Source organism: Rhinolophus sinicus, chromosome 5 (genome assembly GCF_057876585.1).
Source record: "Rhinolophus sinicus isolate RSI-liver-muscle chromosome 5, RSI-T2T, whole genome shotgun sequence".
NCBI classification, from domain to species: Eukaryota; Metazoa; Chordata; class Mammalia; order Chiroptera; family Rhinolophidae; genus Rhinolophus; species Rhinolophus sinicus.
In genome coordinates this window covers 19,707,617-19,735,260 of record NC_142505.1, presented here as the reverse complement: position 1 = coordinate 19,735,260, position 27,644 = coordinate 19,707,617, and the positions used below count along the sequence as shown (strand labels likewise).

The 27,644-nt window shown below is 35.9% G+C and overlaps 1 protein-coding gene across 15 annotated transcripts in view; it reads left to right on the top strand.

The window, feature by feature from the left end:
* Positions 1-27,644, top strand: part of RBMS3 (RNA binding motif single stranded interacting protein 3) — a 1,228,141-nt gene that overhangs the window by 1,086,840 nt on the left and 113,657 nt on the right. For all 15 annotated transcript variants that reach the window (XM_088798298.1, XM_088798292.1, XM_088798297.1 and 12 more), the window contains one exon: positions 10,408-10,514. In XM_088798298.1, the coding sequence (XP_088654424.1) occupies positions 10,408-10,514 (107 nt within the window). The remainder of the gene's footprint in view (positions 1-10,407; positions 10,515-27,644) is intronic.

Sequence of the window (27,644 nt, the reverse complement as noted above, 5' to 3'; positions counted from 1 at the left end):
CTCAAACACTCCCCTGAAGTAATCTATCCCTAAGCTGTTTTATCCCTTTGTTTCTATAACAAGAACAAATGGATATTTCATTTTAGAGCCATTTGTGTGCATTGGTTTTACACTAAACTCCTCCCTACGTGGGGCTACAAAGCTATTTATTTTTCTATGACTCAGATTAATTTATACATAGATCTTTATAGCACATATGCTCTTTAACATCTCTTTGAAAACCCCAGTTTCTAGTAGCTGGGTTAAATCTATCTATCATTGATGAGTAAGTGATTCAGGCTCCATGGAGCACTAGTCAAATTATCACAATTTCAATACCTTGGCTCTTGAATTAGAAAAAGGTCAGTCCAAGCCACTGTCCCTGTCAATCCTTCACCCACTCAAGGTGAGTTTCTCATCTCTGCTGACGCATCTAGCTTTGTTAACTGATACCTACCGCGTAACATACAGATTGCACTTTGAAATGGGAATGATATTTATTTCTACTAGCTCAGTTCACTGCATTTTGGGAATTCTTTCTGCCTGTAGCACAGGAAATATATGCTTAGGAACAGCATGTGGGAAATTGAGATATGTTTTCTTGACCTGAGTTTGAGTTCAGTTTGGGGGTGCATGTGTGTTTTCTTCCTTGGTTGAGGACCGTAATACTAGGGAAGAATCCTGATGTTTTTCATTAAAAGATTCATGTTCCTTTTCCTCTCCATTTGTTTTTACGTGGGGCAGTGAACATGAGTCCCACATGAAATCAGAGATACACATAGAATTAGGACTTGGAATTTTTTGTTTGTTTTTGTTTGTTTTTTTGTTTTTTGTTTTTTTTCTTTTCTCAAGTATGCTGGCTAGTTATAGTTAAATATGGAAATTATGGGACTCTATACTCTCTTAAAAGAGGAAAAGGTTGTGCCCTCACTCTTCAATCCTTTAAAATTTAATTAATATGAGGAATCTTAAGTTATTTTGTCTATCTTCCTGCATTTATTTGGTAATTTGATCAACAGATAATGAAATGTGCATTAACCCTCAGTCACTTTGTGAGGCCATGGGGCGGGCGGGTGCTACACACAGGTGAATATGACCCGGCACCTGACTTCAATTAAATCAAATTCTCATCATAGTGGAGAACATGAAAATGTATTATGGAAATTTAATAAGGTTTAGCTTGCCCCTTATTGATGGACATTTATAAATGATAGTGCATTATAATTATGCTATGATATTGAGCAGCATTTCAAAAGGGTGATATGTGGTAATATGGAAAGCTCTTCACAGAATTAAGCTAAACAGAGAACAAAACCAACCCACTAAGCAATAGTGCCTCTTTTGGAATTAAAAAAAAAAAAAAAAAAAAAAAGAACTGATAAATGGATTAGTAGATATATATATACAGAGGGTGCCAAAAAAAAAAAAAGTGTACAAATTTTAAGAGAGGAAAAAACTGTCTTAAAATTGTAATACAATGAATGATGCTAGCATTCATTTGATTAATGCCATCTTTGAGCGTACATCATACTACACATTGCAACCATAATTCAATTCAACTTCGAAAAGTAGTATGTAGATAACATCTCTTAAAATGTGTATGTTTTTTGGCACCTCCAGTATTTATGCATTTCCCTGGAAGGAATTATAAGAAAAGGGAGGGGGCAGTCGAGAAGAGTTCTTATATATATTTTTTATTTTTATCCCTCGTGTAGTTTGAATTTACTAACATTATACATGTCCTTCTTCCATATATTTATTTTTAATAGCAAAGGGGTATCTGCATTATACGATTATAGCTGTCTTTTTTCTTCTTTGTATCTTTTTAAAATAAAATGTGCCATGTTACATAGAATATATAGTAATCTATAAACATCCCATGCAATATACAGAGGACTCCATCAAAGTCAAGCACGGTGCTGAAATACAGAGGAGGGAGAAATGACGCAAGACTAAACAATGGTCCATCTTGGTCAATGAACACAATTCTCTTATTTTTAAAGACTTTATCTTAGAAGGTTTTTTCTTTATGTCTTGCCTTCCAACCACAAAAGGTGCCCCAATTTGTAGTTGGGTACGTAAGTCGGTTGTAGGTAAGTCAGTTGATACTTCTTGGAACTGCTGGTACTTTCCACTTTCTTGGTGTCCAAATATGTATTCATTCAGCACAAATAATGTTTCAGTCATATTTCCCTATAAAATGAAGCAAATTTAACCTTCAATGCATACTTTGTGTGCCATCTACTTGAAACATTAGTTTTCACTGTTAATGTTATTCCCCTTATGTAGTTTGGATGTTTTTTAAATAATCTTTTCCTAAATAAAAATAATTATCAGAAATGGATTAACAGAAGAAAGATTCTGTTTTAATGCTTAAAACAGAAAAATAAGTTTGAGATAATTACTTAGGCCATAATAGGATTTATCAAAATGTGGTTTTCTGCGTCACATGTCTAGGCAAACAGCTGTCCTTTGCTTTTATTATCAGTGTGGGTCATCTTCCTTTTCTATAAGGCTGTTGCCCCTGGTAGGGAATTATATTTGAAATTAAATATAAGCATGAATCCATTATTTGGGATTAAAACTGGGAATGAACGTGCAAATTATACTTTTCTTTGAAATATTTTATTAACTTTTTATTTATTTCCACTTTTTGGGTTTACATTCCTTTGCTCGTTTTGGCCTAAATGATAGGGGTCAACATGTGTCTGACACTTGTAAATATAACCCATATAATTTGTCTATTCTGTTAAAACAGACTATTATTAGAGTGGCAGCGGAAATCATCTTTGGAGATCTCATTGGTTGTTTAGTTTTCAGTTCGAATTCTAATCTGTGGGTAGATAACCAATGCAATCATATCTTAACAAATACTCCCATTTTTTTCTTCCATCTCAAATTCATGAAGTTGATCCCAAAAATTGTTTAAAATTCATTTCCGTTTACCTCTGATGATAAAGAAGGTAGAAAGTAAGTGGATGGAGAGAGAAATTCAGAGAATACGGTTCTCAGAATGAGTTTGCCACTAGCAACCACAATTTAGCTGGGAATTCATTTCACTTTTATTCTCCTTATTGACAAAAAGAAGGGTTTGAATTAAATCAATTTTAGGATCACATGACACACAGAGAGGCCATATATACCTTCCAGGCTGGAAGTTCATTATAACTAAGAACTACTTGAATAACTACACCTCAATTATTATAGCATACAAAACATAATTAAATGGTAAAGAGGTCTCTAGAAATTGAAAGGGAATGTAATCAAATAGCTCACTTTACCATGTGCAAAAGGTTTTCTAACTCCAAAGTAGAATTTTGTGTTGTAACTTTCAAGTAACTTTTGCCATGTAAATTCTAGTTAAAATTTGGGACTGAACGGTATTAGCTCTACATCTAGGAAGATACATGGCAAGATAAATGATAGATAGATAGATAGATAGATAGATAGATAGATAGATAGATAGATAGATAGATAGATAAAGATATCACACTCATATACACACACACATATACTGCGGGGGTGCCAAAAGAATGTATACACATTTTAAGATGTTATTTTTAAATGTATATACATTTATTTTGGCACCCCTCTGTATATATGCATAAGAGGTTTATCATGTATAGAGCATATGTGGGAGAGAACATAACAAATCATTTGCAGACAAATCAGGGACTTTGTCTGCAAACTTTCTTGGATGTAACAGAAATAAGTATCTAGAATAAGTCTGGGAAAATAAGGACATGGTTCTAACATAAAATTAGCAAGAAATACGCTTATATTGACTTTTTACATTGTTATTCTTTATCTCAAATCAATACAGACTACTTCAGTCTGCATATGAAAGAAAATAAGTAATGCCTGTTGGGCATAAGACAGCAGGAAGTTTAAGGATTGTGGCAAACTGTTACAAGTGCTAAAAGGAGTTCAAATCTATTGTTGTAAGGCTGCCACTTTTCAACTTCAGGTGTGTAGGGCACCAGGTGTTCTAAAAGTATTTCAACTAAATCCTATCATTGTGTCCATCTCATTCATTCATATTTTCATTCAGCAAACATGTGATGAAAGCCTGTTTTTTAGTCAGACCAAATAACACTTGATATCAATCTTTCATGGGCTCATTCGTGATCTGGCAGTTGGTACAGGGGGCGGGGGAGCTACGCATGTAAACTGTGAAGTTTGAAAACTCTGTGCAGTACTGGACATGATTTCTAAACTGGAAGATTTTCTATGACTATAGTGCCAGAAGTTGACATCCATTCTGTGCTCCTAAAATGCCTATTTGTGTCTCTACGCTAGCATCATTGCCATCCATTAGAGTGCCTTTTACTTGTCTTTCTCCCCCTCTGGACTGTGACCACTTTGCCAGGTGCAAAGGCCAGGGTTATGTAATATATATCATATACTGAAGAGATTTCAGTTATTTTAAAAAACGGAATGAATGTGTTAAGATATTTCTGAGTTTGATTAACATCCTTCCATTCGTGTCAGTTTTTAATCATTAGTATAAAAAGCTTTTCACCATTCAAGTCGCTCTGAATAGCACAGAAATAGTTTAGGGTTTTTTAAAGCTTGTTTTATTTTTTTAATTGAAAACTAATTCACATGTACATAAAAAGGTAGTTCCTAGATAAAAATGTTATCACATTTTAACTTACAGTTCTTGAAATTATTTTTTTAAATTCATCTTATGACTCTGAGATGTTATAAGCTCACCTCCAATAAACTGCTTTTGTTGTCATTATCTTCTCCAACCAGCTCCTTCCAAACCACCTTTATTCTTTTTTTTTTCTGAAATAAGGTTTATAATCTAGCTGAGGTGAGAAACTTTTTAATTTAATATTTAAACCACCAGACCTGCATGCTGTGATAATAAAGAGATATATTTTAAAACCATCACCACAATCCAATATAAATAGAAGAATTTTTTAAATTGACTGGTAAAAATGGGAAATGTTCAACTTCTTTAAAGGAATTCTGCAATCTGTAGACATTAGCTAAAATCAATGTCAATATCTACTTGTAGAATATAATGTCAGCGAACATTCTTAGTGGCTCATAAAATGGAAGATGTGTCATTTTTAGTAGCAAATCAAAATAAAATATTTCACATTAATTTTGCTAAGCAAAATACTTATTGTTGATTTTTGTTTGTATGTTTGCTTCAAACAGCAAGTCCTGTAATCATTATACTATCTTATCAGTTTATGCATTGGATGTTTCACATTTAATGCTAAGTTTGGAAGAGTACGAATACTCCACTAAGCAAGCAAACAGTAATTACTCCTTTATAATTACCATGCAACTTTATTGCCACACATTGTTATAATTATATTTTAAATACTCCCCATTTACATGATAGACCATAATATCTTCTAAGCACATTACAATCTGTGGCTTTTAACTGCATCTCACTTCCACAGAGGCGTCTTTTTCATTTAGTCTCTTTTTAAACTACTGTTAAAAGAGACTAAACAAAATTAATTGACACCATAATACCGCAATAAGGAAATTATAGACAATGTAATATTTCTGTGGTACTGAAATTATCTCATTACGCAGAGGATTCATGTGTAACATTAAGATGTAGTCCTTCTTCTGTTAAGGACCAGTCATGTTTCTCAAACTTTAGTGTGAACTAGCTACCTGAAGATCTGGTTCAAATGCAGATTTTGATTCAGTAGGTCTAGGGAAGGGCCGAGGATTCTGTATTTTTAACGGGCTCTCAGGTGCTGATACCAGTGCTGCTGGCCCTTGGACTCAGTTTGAGTAGCATCACTTTTGAGTATTATGTATACCTATGTGGAAAATGCAATGAACAATACATGCACACAGCTACATATAAACTTCACCCTGACCTCTGCTATAATCACTTTCCACCTTCAAGCCTGGAAATTAATTGCTACTGTCTAAGGACTTCATACAAACAAAAACAGTATTCAACCTATGAACGTCTGCCTAGTAAGCACTAGGAAATTTCACTACTCTGAAGTGAAGTCAAAGGCTTCCCAAAGAACGTGCATGACATTTGAGCTACATTCTGAAGGTTGATTAGTAGTTTGCCAGGTGGAGGGTGTGTGTGTGGGGGGGGGGGGGGGGGGGTAGTGGAATGCTGGGAAAGGAAATTCCAGGCAGGAGGAAGGTATGATAAAAGATAAGATAAGAAGCCAAATTCTTATCTTCTAATCAAGGTGTTTGAACTTTATTTTATGGTACTTAGAAATCATCTAATCACTAGAAGATTATATAAATTTTAACTCACCTAATTTACTAATGTTTTTTCTTCCACTTTCAATAAAATAAATATACTGCCTTGTGAAACCAACAATCAAAATGATGCTCCTGGAATTCAAAGATAATATTATGAATACACTTGTCTTTTTTCAGTGACATGTTTGAAAATTTGTTTCTGGGGTTTTATTTTTTAATTCATTTAGTAATACATTGTGGTCCTATCTTTTTTCCATTATAATCATCTTCAAATTAGTAAAGTAACAGCACTTGTTTCTACTTAGCAACAACAGTAAATATAAATAAGTCATTGTCAATATTCATAGCTTAATGGCAGCTTCTGAAGTTCCCTGAATATCAGGGTGGCTAAGATGTGAGGCTTCTAAGACACTATCAAACACAGTTCACAGAGATATCTTCGTTGAAAGAAAATCTCACTCCATGACTGTTTAAATTTCTTAGTGGTAAAAATAATTTTTTGAAAGTTCTCTTTTCAATAATGGAAGCCTTGAAGGTAGATTTAAAATCCAGACTCTTATAGTCTATCTATATTTGATCCTTAGCAAGCTAGCATATTGTTATTTGGTAATTTTGTCGCAAGGATGCTTCTGCAAAATAATTTTTATACGAGTGGGTAGAAGAAATCCTAAGGTTAACAATTTGTTTGGGGCCTTTACTTTTCCTGTCAATTCTGCCCCCCTAATTCTATAGCTTCCAAGGTATCATAGAAAACTTTAAAATAAATATGTATGTGTGTGTGTATACATATGATAAACAAATAAATAATAAATATTTGTGTTTATACATATACACACATATATAGCAGGAGCCAAAAAAATGTATACACATTTTAAGAAAGGAAAAAACTATATTAAAACTGTGATACTCAATATATACTGATAACCAAATATGAGTATAAGGCATGTATGTACATTTTTTGGCACCCCCATTATATATCAATTCCCTTGTTCATATAAATGCATGCTATATACATATATTATATATATTTAGTAATGTATATTTAATACTTATATTTAAACTAAGAATTGGGAAAACCCTGCATTTTTAGGTATGCAAATACAGACATGTAATTGTCTTAGGGAGAGCAAACTAAAGGTAGAAACTACCTCTTCAACAAAGAAAAATTTCCTGGAACCTAACTCTAGAACAGTTATTGTTTAACACTTTAATATAGCTTCTGGGGAAGGGAAAAACCCAATAAAATCTATTGTTGTGTGGATCGCACAATACTTTCCCTCGTAGTAGAATACAGCATTAATGAAATTAAACTGCCAATAGAACTCTTGGAATTGAGTGACAAAAAAATATATATTAATAATAATTGAGAAAAACAAAACAAAACAGGAAAAGGTTACATTCATCATAGGTAATTGCATGTTAACACAGATAAGAGTAACATGACCTGCATCATTCTCAGGGGATAATGGAAGCCAAACATTGGTAATGACTCAGGAGGGGGACCTACAATGTAGTGGCCAGATGGTCCAATGACAACCTGTAGTCAGCAAGAACCAGTTTGGAAACCCAGAGCCTCTCCATGAGCAAAACTTCTTTTGTCATTCTTGGAGTACAGTCACAAGTTCCATGGCCAAAGCACCATGAAGTTAAAATGGAACAGAGTTTATGAAAATGAACCCCACTTGATTAAACACTCTGAACTCTGACTCTGACAAGTCATTAGATTTCACAGCTGATGACTGGCAACGGCTAATGAGAGACGCTAAAGAGATAATGGTAGTTGTAGCTGATGTGCAGTTAGTATTTGTGTATGTACCATACACTGTTTTAGGCCCTCACTATGCATCAATTCATTTAATCCCAATGTCAGTTTTTGAGGTAGGTAACATTATCATCCCCATTTTAAACACAAGGAAAATGAATCACAGAAATGCTGTTTGTTGTTTTGTTTTAAGTGTCCACTGTCTTGCAACTAGTGAGTCAGGGAGCCCGTCCTCAAACCCAGGAAGCAGACTACTACTCCTAATAATTAATTGCACCCAAAGTATGTGTTAAAGCCTATAGGAATATGAATGTCCTAAAGAGAAGCCACTATCATAGTGTATGTATTACTGAAACCAGTATGCTATGTGCACTAAAATAATCTGTTTTAGGAGACAATAAAGAAAAGCCTGCTTCAGACAGTAGAAAGTGTGACTCATGGAAGTCATTTTACAGGAGGCGTAAAAGGTAGAATCTACAATTCTTTATAGCAGGGAATTAAGATATTTCCATATTTGGTGCTATTGCCAGTGATAAACTCACATGTTAACATGACTATCTTATTTGAATGGATGGATGAACCTTGAATCTTTACAATGTCAAGGAAGAAAATATTCTATAGTGAGGAATGATTATATGTATATATATATATACATATATGTGTGTGTGTGTATATATATATATATATATATATATATATACTTTAAATCTCACGGGAAATTTTCTTATGCATAGAATGTTGGGGTCCAGTGATTGCATTTCCCCTTTTAGTTTTTCATCTGGAGAATAATTTAGAATAGTGCTATTGTGATGAATTCCATAATAATTTTTTTGATTCAAACAGATTAGTAAATGCACTAAACCTAGCTGAGAATGAGAATGAGGAGGAATGGGTGTTGGGATTATCTATTAAGATAATAACACTATATAACAATTACTAAATCTTAGGCCATGAAACAATAACAATTTATTTAGCTCACACATTTTTGGGATGGCTTTGCCTGATCTCACCTGGGTTAATCCATTTTTCTGTGATCAACTGCACATTTTCTATGTACCCCAGCTGATTTTAGATGAGCTCACTCAAGTGTCTGGGTAGGGTCTGGTCATTGGATAATCTACTTTGGCCTTGGCTGGGATGGTAGGGATGACTCATCCGCATTTGTATCTCATCCTCCAGCAGGCTAGGCTAAACATACTCACATAGCCATGCAGAGAAGCAAAAGGAGCAAGCCCCAGTGCTTAAAAACATTTCAAGCATCTGCTTGTGTCGTATTTGCTAATATCTCATTGGAAAAAGCAATTCACATGGGGTCAGACCAAGAGTCAGAATGAGAGGGGTTAACAATACTACATGAAAAAAGGAAAGAATACAGGGAAGGGTAAAGAATTAAGACCACTAAGACAATAAATTTTTAGCAGAACACTTTTTTTTCCTAGGGTATTGGGGGAGGAAGGTCTCCATTTTGGTTTTCAGACTATAAACTTACAAATTAATATTTGTTTTATTCGAGCCAATAAACTAACAAAAAAAGCCTTTCAGCCATGTTAATTCATCGATCGAGTTTGTTAGGCCAATGTGGCTGTTTTTAAATCCATTCAGTTTTAAATATATGTGTAGTAATATCAAGTAGCAGTTCTTTCCAATCAAGTAAGGGTGTGGAGGGGGTGTCAATTCTCAAAGGATAATCTTTGCCCTGTTATACTTTAAACAGATTGTCATTTTGCAATGTCATTGTTGGAAGAAAAGTTCTGTCATACTTTAGTTTGGGTCACTTTTTCTTAGGAAATACGTTTACATTAAGTTACCCAGCACCACCATTCTTTACCCCAGTCCAGGATTCTTTTGCTAGGGCCATACCCTTTGGCTATATTTTATCATGTGGGTTCACTTAATATTAAATAATTAGTCCCCTGGGATTCTGACTAGTTTTACTGGGAAATTGGAGTCAACAATTAATTTCTAGCCTTTATGAAATTGCAGAGGATAATGAGAAAAAATAGCTAATTTAGTTGCAATTAGTAAAATAGCTCCCTTTGTAGAAAGAAGCCCCTAAGTATCTCTTTCCAAAATAGAATCCTACAGTTTCTACCATGAAAACAGTTGATTTGAGGGAGAAATATTTATCCAAGCACAAATACTGGTTACGAATATGTTTCTAATGTAACTAGAAGGGGTCGATACTTGCCTCTTTACTTCTAAGGCAAGTTCACATTTGGCTTCCACTGATTATTTTTTCAACAATATTTGTTATATGCTTTTATGGTCTGCCAGTACTTTTTTGAAGCCCAGTTAGAACCGCGGCCAACAGAGTTGAGACTAAAAAGGGGCCAAATATCTCTCCAGAAGCAAGACTACTTCAAAAGATATGCATTACAAAGCCCTACTGTGACTCAAATAATCACTTATTTTTAAGAGGGATTTGCTAATGTAGAATTGGTTTCTTATCTTCCCAGCCCCTAGTGAGCCTTTACTGTGCAAATTCGCTGATGGAGGACAAAAGAAGAGACAGAATCAAAGCAAATACACCCAGAATGGAAGGCCTTGGCCCAGGGAAGGAGAGGTGAGTCCTGACTGACTTGTACTCAGAATCTTGGCAGCAAACATCCCTCAGAAGGGCAGCAAGACAGACACTTGGGGCCATTATGAAATTGAGTCCTATGGAAAACCAAATGGCTTCAAATGGGGAAAATGAGCAGGCCTATATTAATGTGCTCAGGATAAAATCAATTGAGGAGGAGGATACAACATCCAAAATGACCTCAGTTCTGCACTACAGTAAGTCTTCTGTCTTTAACCAAACTTGAACCTGGTAGGCCCTCACAGAAGAAAGACTTACTCACAAAGAATTGATCTGTAATTGTGCAATAGTTATAACAAGAGGTATGACTCCCTAAGGAAATATTTTCGATGAAATTAATAGTGAGAGTTGAATGTTTGTTTTGAAAAAAAGCAAACAAAAATTTAGATTTATTTCATTCTACCATTGAGATGCTCTATATGCACATGTATGTGTATTTATGCATATGCCCATATATTCATAAATGTGTTGACTGTTTTATATATGTATATATCAATATAAAATAGGACATTTTCTGTTGGTCAAGGAGAAAAAAAAAATTGATACCCATAGGGTTTTCTTTTTGACAACAAGGAGAAAAGCATGTAACATAATTATTCATTTACCCTCCTGACACAAAATGGTGGGAAAAAATAAGCTTATGGATACAATGCCTCTTGGAATGGATTTCTTTTGGTTATTTTTATTGTAAGAAGACAAAGAAAAGGTGTCTGGACTTCTAAAAGGTCTTTTTATTCTTTGTGAAATGGAATGAAGTTGTTTGAATGACTTGAATAAATGCCATTTTGTACCAAGGCCATAATTTCAACAGAAGAGCTTTATTTAGTATTTCTATTCAAAGCATCTACTTTGTCCATTTATCATTTGAGAGGCATCCTACTTGATGTGGCATTTTATACTTTCAGCACTGAGAGAACAGTTTTAAGGAAAGACAAAGGAGAGTGGAATTTTTCTCCGTAAAACCTTCAGCTGTTTTTCAGTCTCTAAGACTGTTGTCTGTTTTGAGTATTTCCATGCAGGTCTCAAAACCCATCTTAAGAATATAGTTGTATTCAAGTACTGTAACTCATTACCTTAAGACATGAAAAAGAGACTCACCATTGAGTGCTTGAAGCTAATAAAAAAGGGGCAAGAGTTTCAATAGTCTTAACTTAGAAAGGCGGTTTATGTTATGTTCAAAAGAGGAAGAGGGAAGGGAATGACCTATGTTTTTTTAGCTTGCAGTTTAGTGATCATCAGGTTGTCTTAATGCCCCCAGAAAACAGCTGATTTCTGATAGCACTCATGATCACATTGGTCCCATACCAAACATCCAGAGACCAGAAAGATTCATTTGATCTTTTAAAATTTGTTTGGGTCAAATGCCCACTAATTAGAGAGATTAATGGATCACAAACCATCACCCAAAAGCCTCAAGACTGGATTAGGTAATTTAGCACCAGTGACTGAAATGTCAGTTCTTGTCTTCTTAAGAACCTGTAATATTACATTCACAAAATAGATGCCAGTTGCAGCACAGCATCTCACCTGAGGCTACATTTCTTAGAAATCAAACCAATAAAGAAATGTAGAGTTAGAACTGCCACCCTGCTACTGTTAACAGAATCTAGGTCTTTGGGTTTAGAGCATGATAAAGAAAGAACATATGTATTATTGCCATGGAAACATTGTGGAGTCAAGTTTAGGGCCCGGAACACCTTATAATTTAAATGTAGATTTTAAAAGTACATTCTTACTCTTTGTTTTCAAAAGTTGCTTTTGGAGAGCTATAGATTTTCCTGTTGAAGTATGAAAATCAAGGGGCCTTAATAAATTTATCTGTGACCAATAAAAATATAGTGTGTATAGACATATTCAGAGGAAAGAAATCAGGAAAATGAACAATGTGCACTAAAAATACGCTTTTCAAATATCTTGGTTTTGAGATGAGCACATTAATTTTTACAACTTTATTGTGTCCTTAGAAGTAGACACACCAAGAATACTGGATAACTTTGTGTTATCGTCATATGTTTTTCACTTCTATTTCCCCTTGCATTGTACTTGCTAGAGTAAATTAAAGTATATTAGCATAAATGATAAAGTATGACACAATATAAATTAATCCTATGTAAGTAATATTTAATTCATGTTGTATGCCAGTAAATTCTAATTACTGCATTTAATTATTTCTAAGATACACATTTTGTTGTTGTTTTCCCACATTTTAACAGTTCTGGAATTCATTCTCCTCATATAATCAATGGCATTATTACAAGATAATTTACTTTTGCTACTGTTAGTCACCTGGGGGTACTACCTACATTTTCTGCTTAAGGTCTATGACCACACTGATTGCATGAATTGAAACTCTAACCAAACCAGGGATGGTGGGTCAGATGCTTAGGGAAAATTATGTGCCCCCTTCTTTCATCCAGTGTTAAGACTGAGACTTGCAGCTTCCCTTGAAGTCCATTTCTGATGGATAGTTTTGTTTTTGACTTACCTCAAGCCTTTTGACATCCCAACTTATAAGGAGATCATTTTGGATAATTGTTTTGCTTGTTTGCCTTGTCATACAGTTGACTCTTAAGCAACATGGGTTTGAACTGCACAAGTCCATTTGTATGCATTTTTTTCAATAAATATATAGTCGGCTCTCCATATCCCTATGTTTCCCATCCACAAATTCAACCAACCAACCACCAATGAAAAACAGTATTTTCTGATCCACAGTTGGACTCCACAGATGTGGAGGATCAACTGTATGCATTTTCGATACCATTTTATATAAGGGTTTTGAGCATCTGTGGATTTTGGTATCTGGGGCTAGGGGGAGGGGCGGAGGGGTCATGGAACTAATATCCCGTGGATACCCAGTTAAGTTTTGGGGGAGTCAAAAATTATATGTGAATTTTTTACTGCTTGGGATTTAGTACCTCCACCCCTGTGTAGTTTAAGAGTCAACTGCATAAAATAATGGTAAAGCTTTCAATCATTGTTGTCTTAAATAAAATGAAAGATAAATTAGATTTTGCTCCTTTAGAATTTGAGATAATAGCACAGATTGAGGCTAATAATTACTTTTCCTCTTTCTTGAAAATCAGGTAAAAATGACAATGTAGAAAGGATTTCTGATGAAATGCTGAAAATATAAAACCAGTGGATTACAAGCATCTTAGAAGTACCTTAAACATGACAATTGATAGGCTAATTAAAATTTTAATTTAAAATTTAATTTAAAGCTGTTTTCTTTTTGGTGGCATTTTGATAATATTTCTTTTAGCATAGTTTGGCTACGTGTATTTCTTTACAAAAAAATTAATACCGAAGACTGTATAGCCATAAATTAGTGTAAATTAGTGAGGTTTTCAAGTACAAATGTATGCTGGTAGATACGTTTTTTTGCCTGAGTGAAAAACACAGGGATATTTTAACATTATTAACTAATTCTCAAATGACAATCAGAATTCTGAGAAGAATGATCAGGGATTGATGTTATTAGGCCTCTCTTTCCTGGTGCTCTATCATTCTTATCATTTTGTTTCTTAATACAGCAGTTCTGAATCCCTTTGGTCTCTGTCCCTTTGTGCTCTTAAAAATTATTATTTATTAGTTCATTAGGAAAACAATAAACCTACCACATGTTAATAAAAATAGTGTATTTTTATGGAAAATAGTATATTTTTCAAAGCAAAGACAATTATTATGCTTTTGAGAAGAATGGCATTGTTTTACACTTATGCAAATCACTTTAGTATCTGACTTAGTAAAAGATGACCAGATTTGCATCTACTTCAGTATTTGATCTGCTGCAAAACGCTGTTCAATTTAAGCATATGAAGAAAGTCCAGCTTCACATAGACATGTCATTTAAAAAGGGAGGACCTCTGGATTTCCCAAAAGGATCTCAGAAACCCTTAGGTGTCATTAGACCACATTTTGAGAACTGTTTAACAGAAGCTCGAGCCAAGGACAGGGTGGAGAGTCAGCTTCCATATGCAGAAGAGTCATACAGCTTGTTAAAATGTTAAAATATATCTGTATCATTTGGTACCTAACTACCGGCACTGGTCTATCAGTGCAACCCCACTGCCACTCTGGTGCCTCCTTCAAGACCTCTCATGATCCAGCAAGAATGGGGTGCTGGCTGGCACAGCAGGAGTTCCCCAGCATCCTACTTTAGTGTTTAGATTCTGATTGGCTAGCGCTTATCCCATACTAGTTGAAAAATGTTTTAATGTTACTCCTAGTTCAGAAATGGTCTCACTTTATCATCACTATGATTCTCATGGCATTGCATTGGCCAGATCTTCGATTACATCTGAGGCTGTATTCTCAGTGTTTACTTCAGGCAATATGTTGTCAAAATTGGTCTTGTTAGTGCTTCCCCAAAGGACTGCTCTGGAATCAGGAATGCATAAAAGCAGTCCAGAAATATATCAGCAACATGAAGAGGAACTCCTGTTGCTTCTTCCTGCATATCCAAAGAATGGATTTCCAATGACTACCAAAATGCCACCAAATGTGTTTGGACTCTATACCTCAAATAATAACAGCTGACCAAAAAAATATTCCACTGTGTTGTAAAGATAATTGGATCAAATCCAGGGGTGGATTTTTCTACTATGATGATGAGAATCACTCAAAAATTGAAATTCCATTATGTTGACTTTTGCTGTGACTGGTCTTTTGCTGTGACAAATAATATGTTGGTCACAGACACAAACAAGAGACATGGCAAATGAACCAGAAGTAACCCAACGAAGTTATCAGATGTCTAGTGAAAAAATATGCCAAGATTTTATTATAAAAACTAAAATCAATAAAATGGCATTTCTTGCCTCTATCTTATTTACCGTTCTCTCTGCTAGAGTCAATTGGAAAGCAATGAACAATAACAAATATTTTCTATTTGATGCTCTGAAGATATTTTTTTCTTACTATGCAATTATTTAACGAGATTTTGTTCACAGTCTAGATATGAAAATGAACTAATGGAACTAATATAATATTGTTAACATCAACACTCAGGTTCCCCAAGAATATTTATAGGTTATATTGAAGAGAAAAGCAAGTCAGTGTTTTGGGGGGATGCATTCCAGGAATACTAAGGAGGGCAATTCCTTACCTATTCCCAATTAAAGAACAAGTTTTAGATGAGATATGATGATATATGATTTCCCAAATACCTTTTATTTAAGTGATTTTTTAGTTGCCCAAGACATGGGCGCCTGGGTATAGGAGTACAGTATATACATGGCATAATACCAGGGGCTGCCATTCACACAAACCAAGTGTCATGGGTGCCACTTAGCATAATAAAATGCTATGGCTCTGCTGGGACATGTAAGTTTAAAAACCTTTAAGGGATGGAATAAACTGATAGAGTGGTCTTTCTTTGTTTTTGTAAATGACTAGATCCCATTGATGCACTCACAACATCCACTATTAGTGAGCTGACAGCTTAGGATATCAGTTTTATCACAAGTAACTTAAGCTAAGTGATCTGTTATGACCTATAACCTAGATAATATGTCTATTTTCAGACCTGAAATCAACTTATTTTCAGTGATGGATGAAAACTTCCCCTGTGCTGTAAAGTTTTATAACTGTTGTCCATTCAGAGCTACTATTAATAAAAACTATCTTCTGTACCAGTAAGTGAATGAAGACCTGCAGAGGTCAGGTGGGAGAACGGGATTCCCTGTGCTGTTATGAAGTATGTAGCCAAGTGCAAGCTAAGTTGAAAATCCTGATTCCAAACACCCAGGCGTCCTCCCTGTTGTGCCTCAAGGCATAGGAGTAATTATTTATTGTGACTAATTCCATTTATGGTTGAGACAAAGATGTCTTTTTAGATTCTGAGCAGGCAGATAGCCATAATCAATACAATATTGATTCATTCTATGTTTCAATTCTAGAGGAGTAAACATTTTCTTTGAGGGATATGTCCTAATTTTTGTTGGATTTTGTTTTTGGTTTGTTTGTGGTTTTTTGAGTAAAGGTGAATACACACAGATTTGGCATCATACTTATCAATTTCAACTGTGTTGTCATGACTGTCATTATTAGTCTCTTGTTATCATGAAGCATTTATTCTTTCCATGACTGATACTTCATGCGGTTTCCTGAGGATGCAATGAGTATCGGTCTGATCCCTGCCTTGAATGCTTGTCGGGTACAGACATACACAGTGAGAACCCTTCTAATCTCCCTATGCTTCAGATCCACTTTCTTACTTTCTCAGTATTTGACTACGTTTTGAAGAAATGTTCTTTTGAGAGAATTCTGTTTGGAAGATTTTCTTTTTTTCTTGTTTAAGGCAATATTGAAGAAGCAGGTTAAACAAAAGGTATTCAGTCAGTCAGTAAATACTTGTTGAGTGTCCACTACGTGTGAGGCATGGGACTGCGTGCTTTGGAGATGACGTAAACACACACACAGATTCCCTACCTCCTTGGACTCTAAAATGGCAAAGATCTTCTCTGTCTGTAAAGTAGGAGATTAAAAGTGGAATAGAATATAATTTGGCGTTGTAGAAAGAAAAGCACTGTCTGTAACTAGCTTTATACTGACACAACAGTGAAAGAAAACCAAAGCCAAAATAATAATAATAAAAATAGCAACAAAAAAACCAGCAGCCACAAGAATGTCAGTTCACATTAATCTTGTTGCTAAGCATTAATTGTGTGTTTGTTTGTTTGTTTTTCAGGGTAGGTACCTGAGAAGTTGATTTATATGAGTTTATAAACCAGAAATTCTCCTCAAAGTTGAAAGGCTCTACTTGTCAGGTGGCTGATAGAGGTCTTCTATGCCCTTGGTGCTGAGTGGCACAGAGAGACTAATGTTTAGTGAAGCAACTTGAGCTTTGGGGTGTGATTTAATAAATCTCGCGTGCTTCTCCAACATACCCATTGAGAATAATAATTCTCTCTAAGTTTGAAGGAATTGTGTGAGTCAATATTTGTTTGCTTTTCTTCATAATTAAGAAGGCACTTTACTTTAGTGGTTATGAGGGAAAATTCTCATAACCACTACACATCCACAGCTTCCGAGCTGAGTGACAACACTGAGCAAATTTTTCAGTCTTTAATTTGTTTTTTCCTCATCAGTAGAATGAGAATGGCCAAAGTGTATATTTAGTAATTGGAAGGAGTAAATGAGATGTTGAAGGTAAAGTACTAAGCACTGTGCCTGGCAAACTATAATTGCTCACATATGGTAACTGTCATAACATCATCAACACAACTCAGGGCTTTTTAATCTGAAATCCAGCTTACCTCTGTGTCTTTTATGGCTCAGGTGTTTAATTCCATGTTTTCTTATTTTATGCCAAGTCTATTCATTTTCCTAACAGGAATTATTTTTAATGATACATGTATTTAAAAGACAGTTTGCTGCCGATACAATTTTCAAGCTGTTTTTAACATCTTTTTACAACACATATCGTAAACAAGTAAAAATTAAAGTTTTTTAACTTTGATATTTTATTAATGTTTTTACAAGATCACATTCCAAATCAAAAAGCATTATTTAGCACTGAAAGACTGGGTGATTTTCAAATTCCTAGACAATTTTCTCTTGAAGTTCATATAATCATAGAAGCCACGAACTGGTAAAGAGAGAGGGATTTGGATGGAGAAGAAGAAAGAAAAAGGAAAAAAAGACAATTAAAAGAAAATGTGAAGCATTGCTTGATATCAAGGAAAAGATTTAGTTGAGCTACTATTGAAAACTGATAAAGTACACTGGTGTTTTTAAAGGTAAAAAAGATGAATTAGTAACCTATCTTTTCTGGCAAATAATGTCAATTAATTTTGGATACCAAAGGTTCTTATGCAACCTGTGTGGCTATGAAAAGTACTCCCCATGCTCAAGTACTTTCCAGTATCCTTCAAAGCAATTGTCTTTGAGAGAAGTAGCATTCTAATGCTACAATTGGAAACTTACTGGACTTAACAAAGACTCGGGAAACAGGAATTTTTTACATCTGCTATGGCTCCATAATGCTGAATGTAAATAGTTTTTAAGCTACCACATCCTAATCTATTTCAAGGGTGATGTTACCAAATTCTTCTATGTTAGGAATTTTTAGAATCCTTATAAATAGTGGTATTAGTGCCATTTGTAAAATTTATTTTTGTTTGCTGAAAGACTCAGACTCACGAAATTATCAGTTTGAAAAAAAAATACAGTTGATGCTCATTACGTGTGGGCTCCATAATGGAAAATTTACCTACTGGCTATAATTTATTTGGAATCCCAGAATCAATACTCAAAATGCTTTCATAGTCATTTGTAGATGTGCAGAGACGTGAAAAATTTGAGTCACTGAACACACGCACATGTCCCAACATATGATACTCTGCCTTCTTGTTTCAGCTCTCATACTGTAATTTAGGACCACATTTTTCACATTTTGGTGCTTCTGGTTGGTGAATCCCGTTTTAAATGGCTCCCAATTATAGTGCTGTAGTGCTGTCTATGGTTCCTAAGTGCAAGAAATCTATGATGTGCCTTATGGAGAAACAAATAGAGATAAGTTTTGTTCAGACATGACTTGTACTGCTATTGGCTGTGAGTTCAATGCATCTAACCCTGTGGTCACCATTCATAGGAAAGCTTCTCAACAGAAAACTTTTGTTGAGTTTCTTAAAAGCATTTGGCTGTCACTAACTGTTATCAGTGCTACTGTAAAGCACAACCTTTGAGACGTTCTTAGTGAGCAAGACGAGATGTAACTCAACCAAGTGGCCCCCTTGCTTTCAGGTGGAGCTCCTCTTTCACGAACTATTTGATCAGTCAACAGTCAACATCTTTCTTATTATTAAGAATAATCTGACAATGTGGCTCAGGAATATATAATTTCTAATGAGCTTTGAAGTCACATTGGCTACAATTTAATTTTATAATACTGAAAATTAGGAAGTTTATGTTTTAGACATATGGAATTTAAGTATTGCCCCAGTGAGTCACTAAGAGTAAAAATACCTTGAAGAGCAACTACTATATCTAAATAATCAGTATATCTAAATAGTGTATAGTAAATAGAAATAGTGTATCCAAAGAATTATTTTAAAAACTTAGTAATAGCATGTGGATTCAGGATATCTTTGACCATGGCCCAGGAAGGTAGAAACATCATCTATATAGTTCACTACCATTTTCTTTCTGTAGATCACAGTGCTTGACCATTAATGATCTGATCCTTTTCTTTAATAAGAACTTGGGAGAAAAAATTAAGGCATGTCTATTAACATTACCAAGTTTTGCAAATAATCTTTTTGACCTTGAACTGAAGGAGATTCTTTACATATGTGATCTTAAAAAGAACAATTGGCTATTATGGTGAATGCCAGCACTTGTAAGTTGGATTTGTCAGCCAGCCCACTAGATGTATTTTCTGTTTAGTTTATGTGCTTTACCTGCAATTTAGAGAGCCGGCTCAACGTGAATGACCCTTTTGATCTCTAAAGAAATTTTCCCATTGGCACAAGAACTTAAATGCTCAGTAACTCAGCATAAAAACTTTTTTACTCAGTTAAGTCTTCTCATTTTAAAGCCGATGGGCCCATTATTTATTAACCTATGATCACTAAAAATAAAAAGTAAATCTTGTAAATTACAGTAATAGTGTAATTTGGGGTAGAATGTGATTAATCGTGAGCTCCAGTCCTCAGCCTAGTATCCATTTTCAAGGAAGAGAATGGGATAATGTACTTGCATTCTTGGAGCAGGGGTAGGGAGGTGGGAGGGACATGAGGCTGGGAAGATGATAGCAAGCAATTACAAGGAGAAAGGCTGATGGTTGTTCTATGTGTCCCCTGTATTCCATTGACCCAGTCTGTATGGATCAGGGCAACTAAACAGGGGGTATCAACCAACTAGGAAATTTCTGAAGTTTGTTATCACTGTCCTGGCAATCCCGGTCTGCCACAAGACTCAGCAATGTTTCCATCAATGTTTAAGCCATTGCTTACAACTTCTGGGTAACATCAAACTATGGCTTGGACCTGGAAGAATATTGATCAATTAACCAGATACCTGGGACTTTCCCCTATCTAGATGTACAGGCTTATCCTGGTAGCAACACCAGCATTCTATTTTTTCGCCCTACTTACCATGCTGTGGTGGAGTTTCATAGCGTAGATACTGCATCATGGACTCTAAGACACCATCAATTAAAGATGAAACATTCTTTTCAATACCACTAAAAAAAAGTGGAAACACTTGCCAAACTACTAAATGCCGTCAATTATCATGTGAGTCTCAATTTCACAGATATTAAAATGCGAAAATGAAAGTGTCTTGGAAACTAGGAGATTTAGTCATTTAAATTGAGATAAAAACAGAAGTTCCTACATAAAATATGGTAATGTTCTCTTATTTCTTTTATAGTTATCAATTAAGGCTTACTTTAACTTCAGTTTTAATGACAAAGTCAGACTAGAACTTTTTTTCCTCCCAAGACTTTGAGAACCTTAGGTAGCTACATCATACAATGCTATTATACCCTGTTTTCCCGCTTCTTTTTAAACAATGCTTTTTCTGTGTAGCCATAGGCTTTCTCCGGCTTCCAGTCTTAATTCTGTTTGCATTTGTCTCTCTTGTTCTTCTCTATTGCTTATGTAAGAGAAATTCTCTGACAAGAAGGCTTTATAGTAAAAGCCAAAAAGGAGAAATACCATGATGACATAGTGTATAAAGAACAGCACGACTCTTCCTGATGTTCTTTTTTCAAACATAAAGGGGTGAAATTTTTTCTGGTGATTGCCTGTTTTGTTTTGTTTTTCACTATTTTTTAAGTGATAAATCCCTTACATCTCAATTGCTCGACAAACCCCTAAAGATGTCAAGATGACTTTTAACAATCCTGTTCTCCCCGGCCCTTGGGTCAATAGCATGGAGAAGAGGGACCTCCAGATTTGTCCACTGCCTCTAATTCCTCCGAGGCTCCTGCTCATGATTTGGCTCAGGTACACTAGCTTCCTTGGTGCATCAAAAAGGTCTCTGAGCAACCCCAGTAATCACTTTGCTTCCCTCCCTCTCTACTGACCAGTCAAGGACTGAAAGATTTTCTTTAGAAGTTCAACTGAGTTCAGCTAACGTTTCTAAAAGGAAATTTTAGTAATAAAATAAGCAAAAATTAAAAACACTCAAATTCCATTTTCAAATACAAATTTAACTGAAGTCCAAACGCAAGTGTCTTTAAGTCAATCATTCATTTATTAACTTATTTAACAAACATTTAGTTCATCCCTATTATGTTCCAAACACTGGGCTAGGAACAGGAAGTAATGAAATGGGCGGATCCAAGAATCTATTTGAGAGACATACATGACAAAGCATAGTCATATTAGCTCCCATCTGGCATCTCAGGGACAGAACAAAGGCAGTGGTTAATGCTACATGGAGAGATGGCTTTAAGAGTCTGTGATGTATAGTTTGAGGCTGGAAGACTAGGATTTCAATTTTCCCAGACAGTGATGCCTAGTTTCCAGCCAAAACTTGCAACAGCAAAGGCTCAGAGGCCCAGGGCAGGGTGACTGTACGTCTGAGTTTGGTGAAGGGTGGGATCTAGAGTTGCACAGGAAGATTATGGAGGTCAGTAGGTACATAGGGACTTCATGATCAAGTCCCTATGTACCTACTGACCTCCATAATCAAGGGCCCTGTGAGCCATGTTTCACTTCAGTGAGCCACTAAAAGGAAGGGTCATGATGTGGTCAGATGTGCCTCTTTCAATAGCAGTCCTCACAGCACAGTGGTGTGGCTGTTGGATTGGAAGTTGCAAGAAAAGGCAGGAGAAAATATTATTACCAAAGGGTCTTAGTAAACACCCAAGCAAGAAGTGATAACTTGAATAAGACACTGCAGGATAGATACTTGAGTTTGACACCAAGATTCAGGAATCACCGTGACATAAATAATGGTTGGGATCAGAAAGTGAGTGTCATCATTCTACAGAAGGGGAGACAAGAAGGGCAAGCCCTGACCCTGAGTGCTGGCATCTCAAAGCCAAATGGAACAAGTCACACCAAAGCTGAAATCCCAGTGTGATAGGGCAGAAGAAAACTAGGGGAGAGGCTCACAGAAGCCAAAAGAAATGAGTTTTGAAAGGAGAAAGTGATCACTGGTCAAATGATGCAAATTAGTCCAATCTAATTAGGAATAAAAGTCTTCCTTGGATCCAGAAATTATGAAAATTAGAAAGTATGGTGCGAGCTATTTCACAGGTTGGTGGGCATCTTTTAGAGGACCATTAGCTAGGAGGATGTTTCTGTCTTATCTCAAGACCATGCAGGATGATCTCCCTTCGGTAGGCTTTGTCAATGTCTTTGTCCACTGTCTCATGTGTTCCTCGTCTTCTTTACAGGAGAGGGGCTTGCTGTACATAGCCCAGGGAGCATCCTTTCAGCAGGTCAGAGCCAACACCTGCCTTATATAGTTGACTCCCTCTACAGGGAGAAAAGGGCCAGGGCCATTTCCCTGTAAAACCCTACCACTCCTACCACTCGTGTCTTGTAAAAGCCAGGAGTTCATTCTCTCATATCCTCTTTCAATAAGTGCTCCACTAGCCTGCCATCAGTTTTGCCCTGAGGATATTGTTTCCTAGGATTAGTTCCCTTTACAGGAAGTAAGTTAAAAGCCTCTTGTCTTTGGCCAAAAGCTTTACTTGGTATCAATCATTTTGTGGTTTTCTAGTGATTTTTATTGGTTACTCTATCTGGGATATCCACACTTTTGATCACATACGAAACCCTCAGTTTTTCAGCCAGTATGGTCATTTGGAGTTATGAATTCTTACTAATTTCCACAGCTAAAAACACTATACCATTAACCCTAAAGTTCCAGTCTTTATTCTTGACCTCCTGCCCATTCGTACCTAGATCCTTCTGGTTGCAGCAATCTCCGTTCTATCCCAGCTCTTCTGTGTTTCTCTGACCCATCAAAGCTAAATGCCTCCTGACATTTCCAAGCATCCTTCTGAATCAGGCCTCTGTTTTATACCACATTTACAAAGAATATGCTTTCCCCCCCCCACTCCTGCATTTAAAATTTTAAACAATTCAAGTATATAATGTGTTGTTGTTGGTTTTTTAACGAAAGGGATTTTCCCCCACTATAAATGTAATTCTCATTATATACAATTTAAAAGCGTCAGAAAAAAATATTAAGGTAAAAATGTGTTTTATAGTTATACACCCCAACATTTGGCATTTAACATTGTTGAAATTATTTTTTGTTTGTTTTATTTCTAGTCAGGGGTTTTAATTTTTTTAATTTTGTTTGTTGCTACATAGCGTACACAGACTTTTGTGTCATAATTTTCTTCAGTAAAGGATATGTTTTCTAAAGAGAAATACTGGTAAATAAATATAAACAAAATTAAGTGAAGTTTCACTACAAATAGCAGTACCTAAACATATATAATATGTTATGATATTCAAGCCCCTTTTACAGACATCATCTTTTAAGTTATTTTATTTATTGATTTACCATCAGCAACTAACAGTTGTCACTATTGTTAAAATGGGTTGCAAGAAATAAACTCGTTAAAGATGGCATCAAGAAAACCATAGTATGCTTCTCTTCCTTGGCTTTCTGAATTTATCTTGTGCTAATTCAGTACACGATATTCACTAAAATATACAGTATTTACTACATATTTACTAAAGCGTTGCTTTCAAGTTAATTGTGGAAGATCGACAATCCTTGTGAGTATTTGTTCGTAACTCATCCAATATGATGACTTGTGTCAGGGCAGAATTTAGAAAAAGGAGAACTGTTAGGCTAAAACATCAGTGTTTCAATTTTCCAGGAATGTCAGTGGGTATCTGTCTGTACGAAGTTTACTGCTACAAGCTCGTGATCCGCATTCTCATGACAGTATAAAAATAGTTTGAAAAGTGATAAAAACAATTCTATCAGCCTACCTTTTCACTGCCTTTGATGTAGTCAGTGACCCTCTGCTCCTCAGGTAAGACCAAGCATTACAGTCCAGATCTTTCTGAAGTGGCAATGCCTACGCCCTAATATGGAAGCAGTATTTCCATAATGATTACCTGCCTCTTTGTTTAACCTGCTTATCGGTTAAAGGTATGAATATCAAATATATAGCTCTTAATTCAACCTGAGATCTCTGGAAGTATAGATTCTGTCTGGAAGGACTAGAAATATTTTATTGTGGCTGGAATACCAACCCAAAATTCAGCTGCAACTGGAAAATAACAAAAGTGCCCCTTATTGTTTTAAGTAAATTATAAATGTCTTCAGCACACAAATAATGTGAACTTGAAAAATGGACGATATCTGTGAACCTAATAAGCCCTTTGTGAAAGAGTGACAGGATTACACATCACTTTCCTGCATATGTGGTGTGAGATTTTCATTTTGTTGCAAGTTATTTTACTTTTTGTATGACTCTGAAGTTTGTAAACATGCCATAAAACCTGGTAATTACATAATGGTGATTTTGTAGTTCTAGCTTAACATAAAGGTAGCTAGCCCAGAGAAGCAAAACTGATTTTCTTTTTCACCTTTGTGGAAGAGACAAAAGGAAATTGAGCACAAAATCTGCGTGAAGATCATGCTAGAATTATAACTCAACAATCTGTTACACATGAAATGAAAACCAGGTGCAGCCAAGTGTTAGCTATTATGTTATGATATTCAGCCCACAGGTGAAATTCAAACTGCTGCTGATCCCCATGCCTTGTTTTATTACCTAGGTTCCAGATTCATGTGATCTGATGGTATCTCTCATTATCTCCTCTTGCCAAAGGCACTCAGAGGAAGGACTGCCCCTAGGCAGAATCGTGAAGTAGTTGAAACTTGTGTTCATCCCCCACCCTTTTGCAGTAACAATCTCACCTTAGATTCTCTCCACCTCCCTGTCCCCAAGTGCCTATTCCAGTTGCTCATTGCTCTGGATTTACCCTCTGTTTTCCAGGGGACTCATGCCATTTCTTTTTATCCAGTCCTTCTTTGATTGTATAATTTTCTTGCTCAAAAAAATGTTTGGTGGCTCCCCAAGAAGACCCGGGCAAGCAAGGTGCTCCCTCCTTTCCTGTGGAGTCTTGTTTCCCACTGTTCCCCTCCAGTGTTCTACTGCGGATGGATCACCCACCTCACCCTTTTTATTTACACACCTTTTTCCATGTTGTTCCTTTTGCCTGAGCAGACCTTCTCCTCTCATCTCCATTCATGGAAATTCTAATCATCATTCAGGACTCCACTCAGCTGTATCTCCTCCCAGTGCTTTCCCTAATCGCTCCCAGTCTCTCTCCTCTACACCTCATCCGTACAGCACATATGGCCCTTTCAACGTTTTGCTTTGTATTATAATAGTTATATATGTGTCTTGTCTCCAGGGATGGTGCTGGGCCTTTTCCAAACGTAATCTCATTTAAATCTCAGAACAACCCAATGAGGTGGGTATTATTATACCACTTAACAGTTGAGGAAACTGAGGCTCCAGTAGGTTGAATAATTTGCCCATGGCCACAGTGCTAGAAAGTAACAGAACTAAGTCTTGAACCCAAGTCCAACATATATGTTCTTTCCACTAAGCCATATGGACATCTTTCAGTTCTTTTCCATCTTCTGAAAGATGGATGGAACTTGAAGATGGAGGAAGAAGCCAACGTAGGCATTCCGATGATCAAATATGGATTCAACAAAGAGAGAGATGACTGTATTCTTAGCTAGAGGTCATTCATTAGCTATGATCCATGAGGAAATCAAGAAAAATGTGAGAGAAAAAACATGCTTACCTGAAGTTGCCAGGACAAATAAATGTGTTCAACCAAATGTATAATTCAAGAAAGGTTAGATAGCATTGATCTTTGGGCACTTCTGGGAAATAAGTACAAGGAAAAGAAGTAAATGTGGGGTTCACTAGGAAAGGCTCCCTATAAGCCCCAGAACTTTAACAGTTGGGGGTGGTTAGGAGGCTGAAGATATGATTATCATCCTAAATCTCTCATGAACAGGATATTGAGTGTAAAGCCCATTTTTGTCATTGAGGGTAAAGCCCATTTTTGTCATGAAGCCCATCTTGGATAAGTTAGGGGAGAGAGACTTAGTGTTTCTAAGAGGGAAATCGCATCTCAAACGGACTGCTTTTACAACTGTCCTCTTCAACACCCAGGACAGTGCAGTTTCAGTTCACCCTGAATATCTCTATCCTGGGGAGTTCTCAGCCTAGGGTCATCCTCCTGCCGGTCACACGCAGAGACCCCATTGCTGGAAAGAGTTTAGACTTTGAATCTCCATGTATTTTGCACTGTTTCCTTTGCCTCTCCCAAGGCCATATATATATATTTTTTTCTTCATTTCTGCTCTTTCATTTTCATTTCATTCCTAAGTCCCCCAGCTTGTCATATTGTCAGTTGTATATTTCTTTAAGATGAGTAAGATGCAGTTATCATTAAATGTGTTTTCCTCTGTTAACTTCTGACAGTCACTCTATTAACTCCTGACAGTCACTCAACTTTGTAAACTCTTTCACGTTATGTATGCTCCCTGTATGCTAATCCCATTCATATTTGGCTCTACACTTTTGTTCCTCATACCAATGTTAATGTTCATTTCAAGATTATTAAACAGGGAAAGTAATGCATGTAAATTTAAGCTTGAATGTAGTACGCCGTACTGGACTTCAGGCCCTGTGCTAGGGAGCCTGAGCATTTTTTATGTTACATCTGAGGAATTCAACAAGCCTAACAGGAACCACCTTCAATCACACTGGAAAAAACTCAAACACAAAAGCTCTTTTTTCTTTACAGTTTGAATGATTTTTCTTATTCTCTACACACATCCTCAAAGCTAAGTCGCTCTTTTGTCTTACTTTTAATTTTGAAATAGTTATAGATTCACAGAAAATTCCAAAAGACATGTAAAGGGAGGCCTTGTATATCTCTCACCCCATTTCTCCCAATAGTTATATCTTACAGAATTATACCACACTAGCGAAGCCAGGAAATTGACATTGGTCTAATTCACTTTTGAATTTCAAAAAGGGGGGAAAAAAATCCACCCTGAAGATAACCTAGTTAGTTTTAAATTTCATTCTACATTTTCTTTCTGCTCACAAGTGAGAACTAGGTTGACAATCCTGGGAAACAA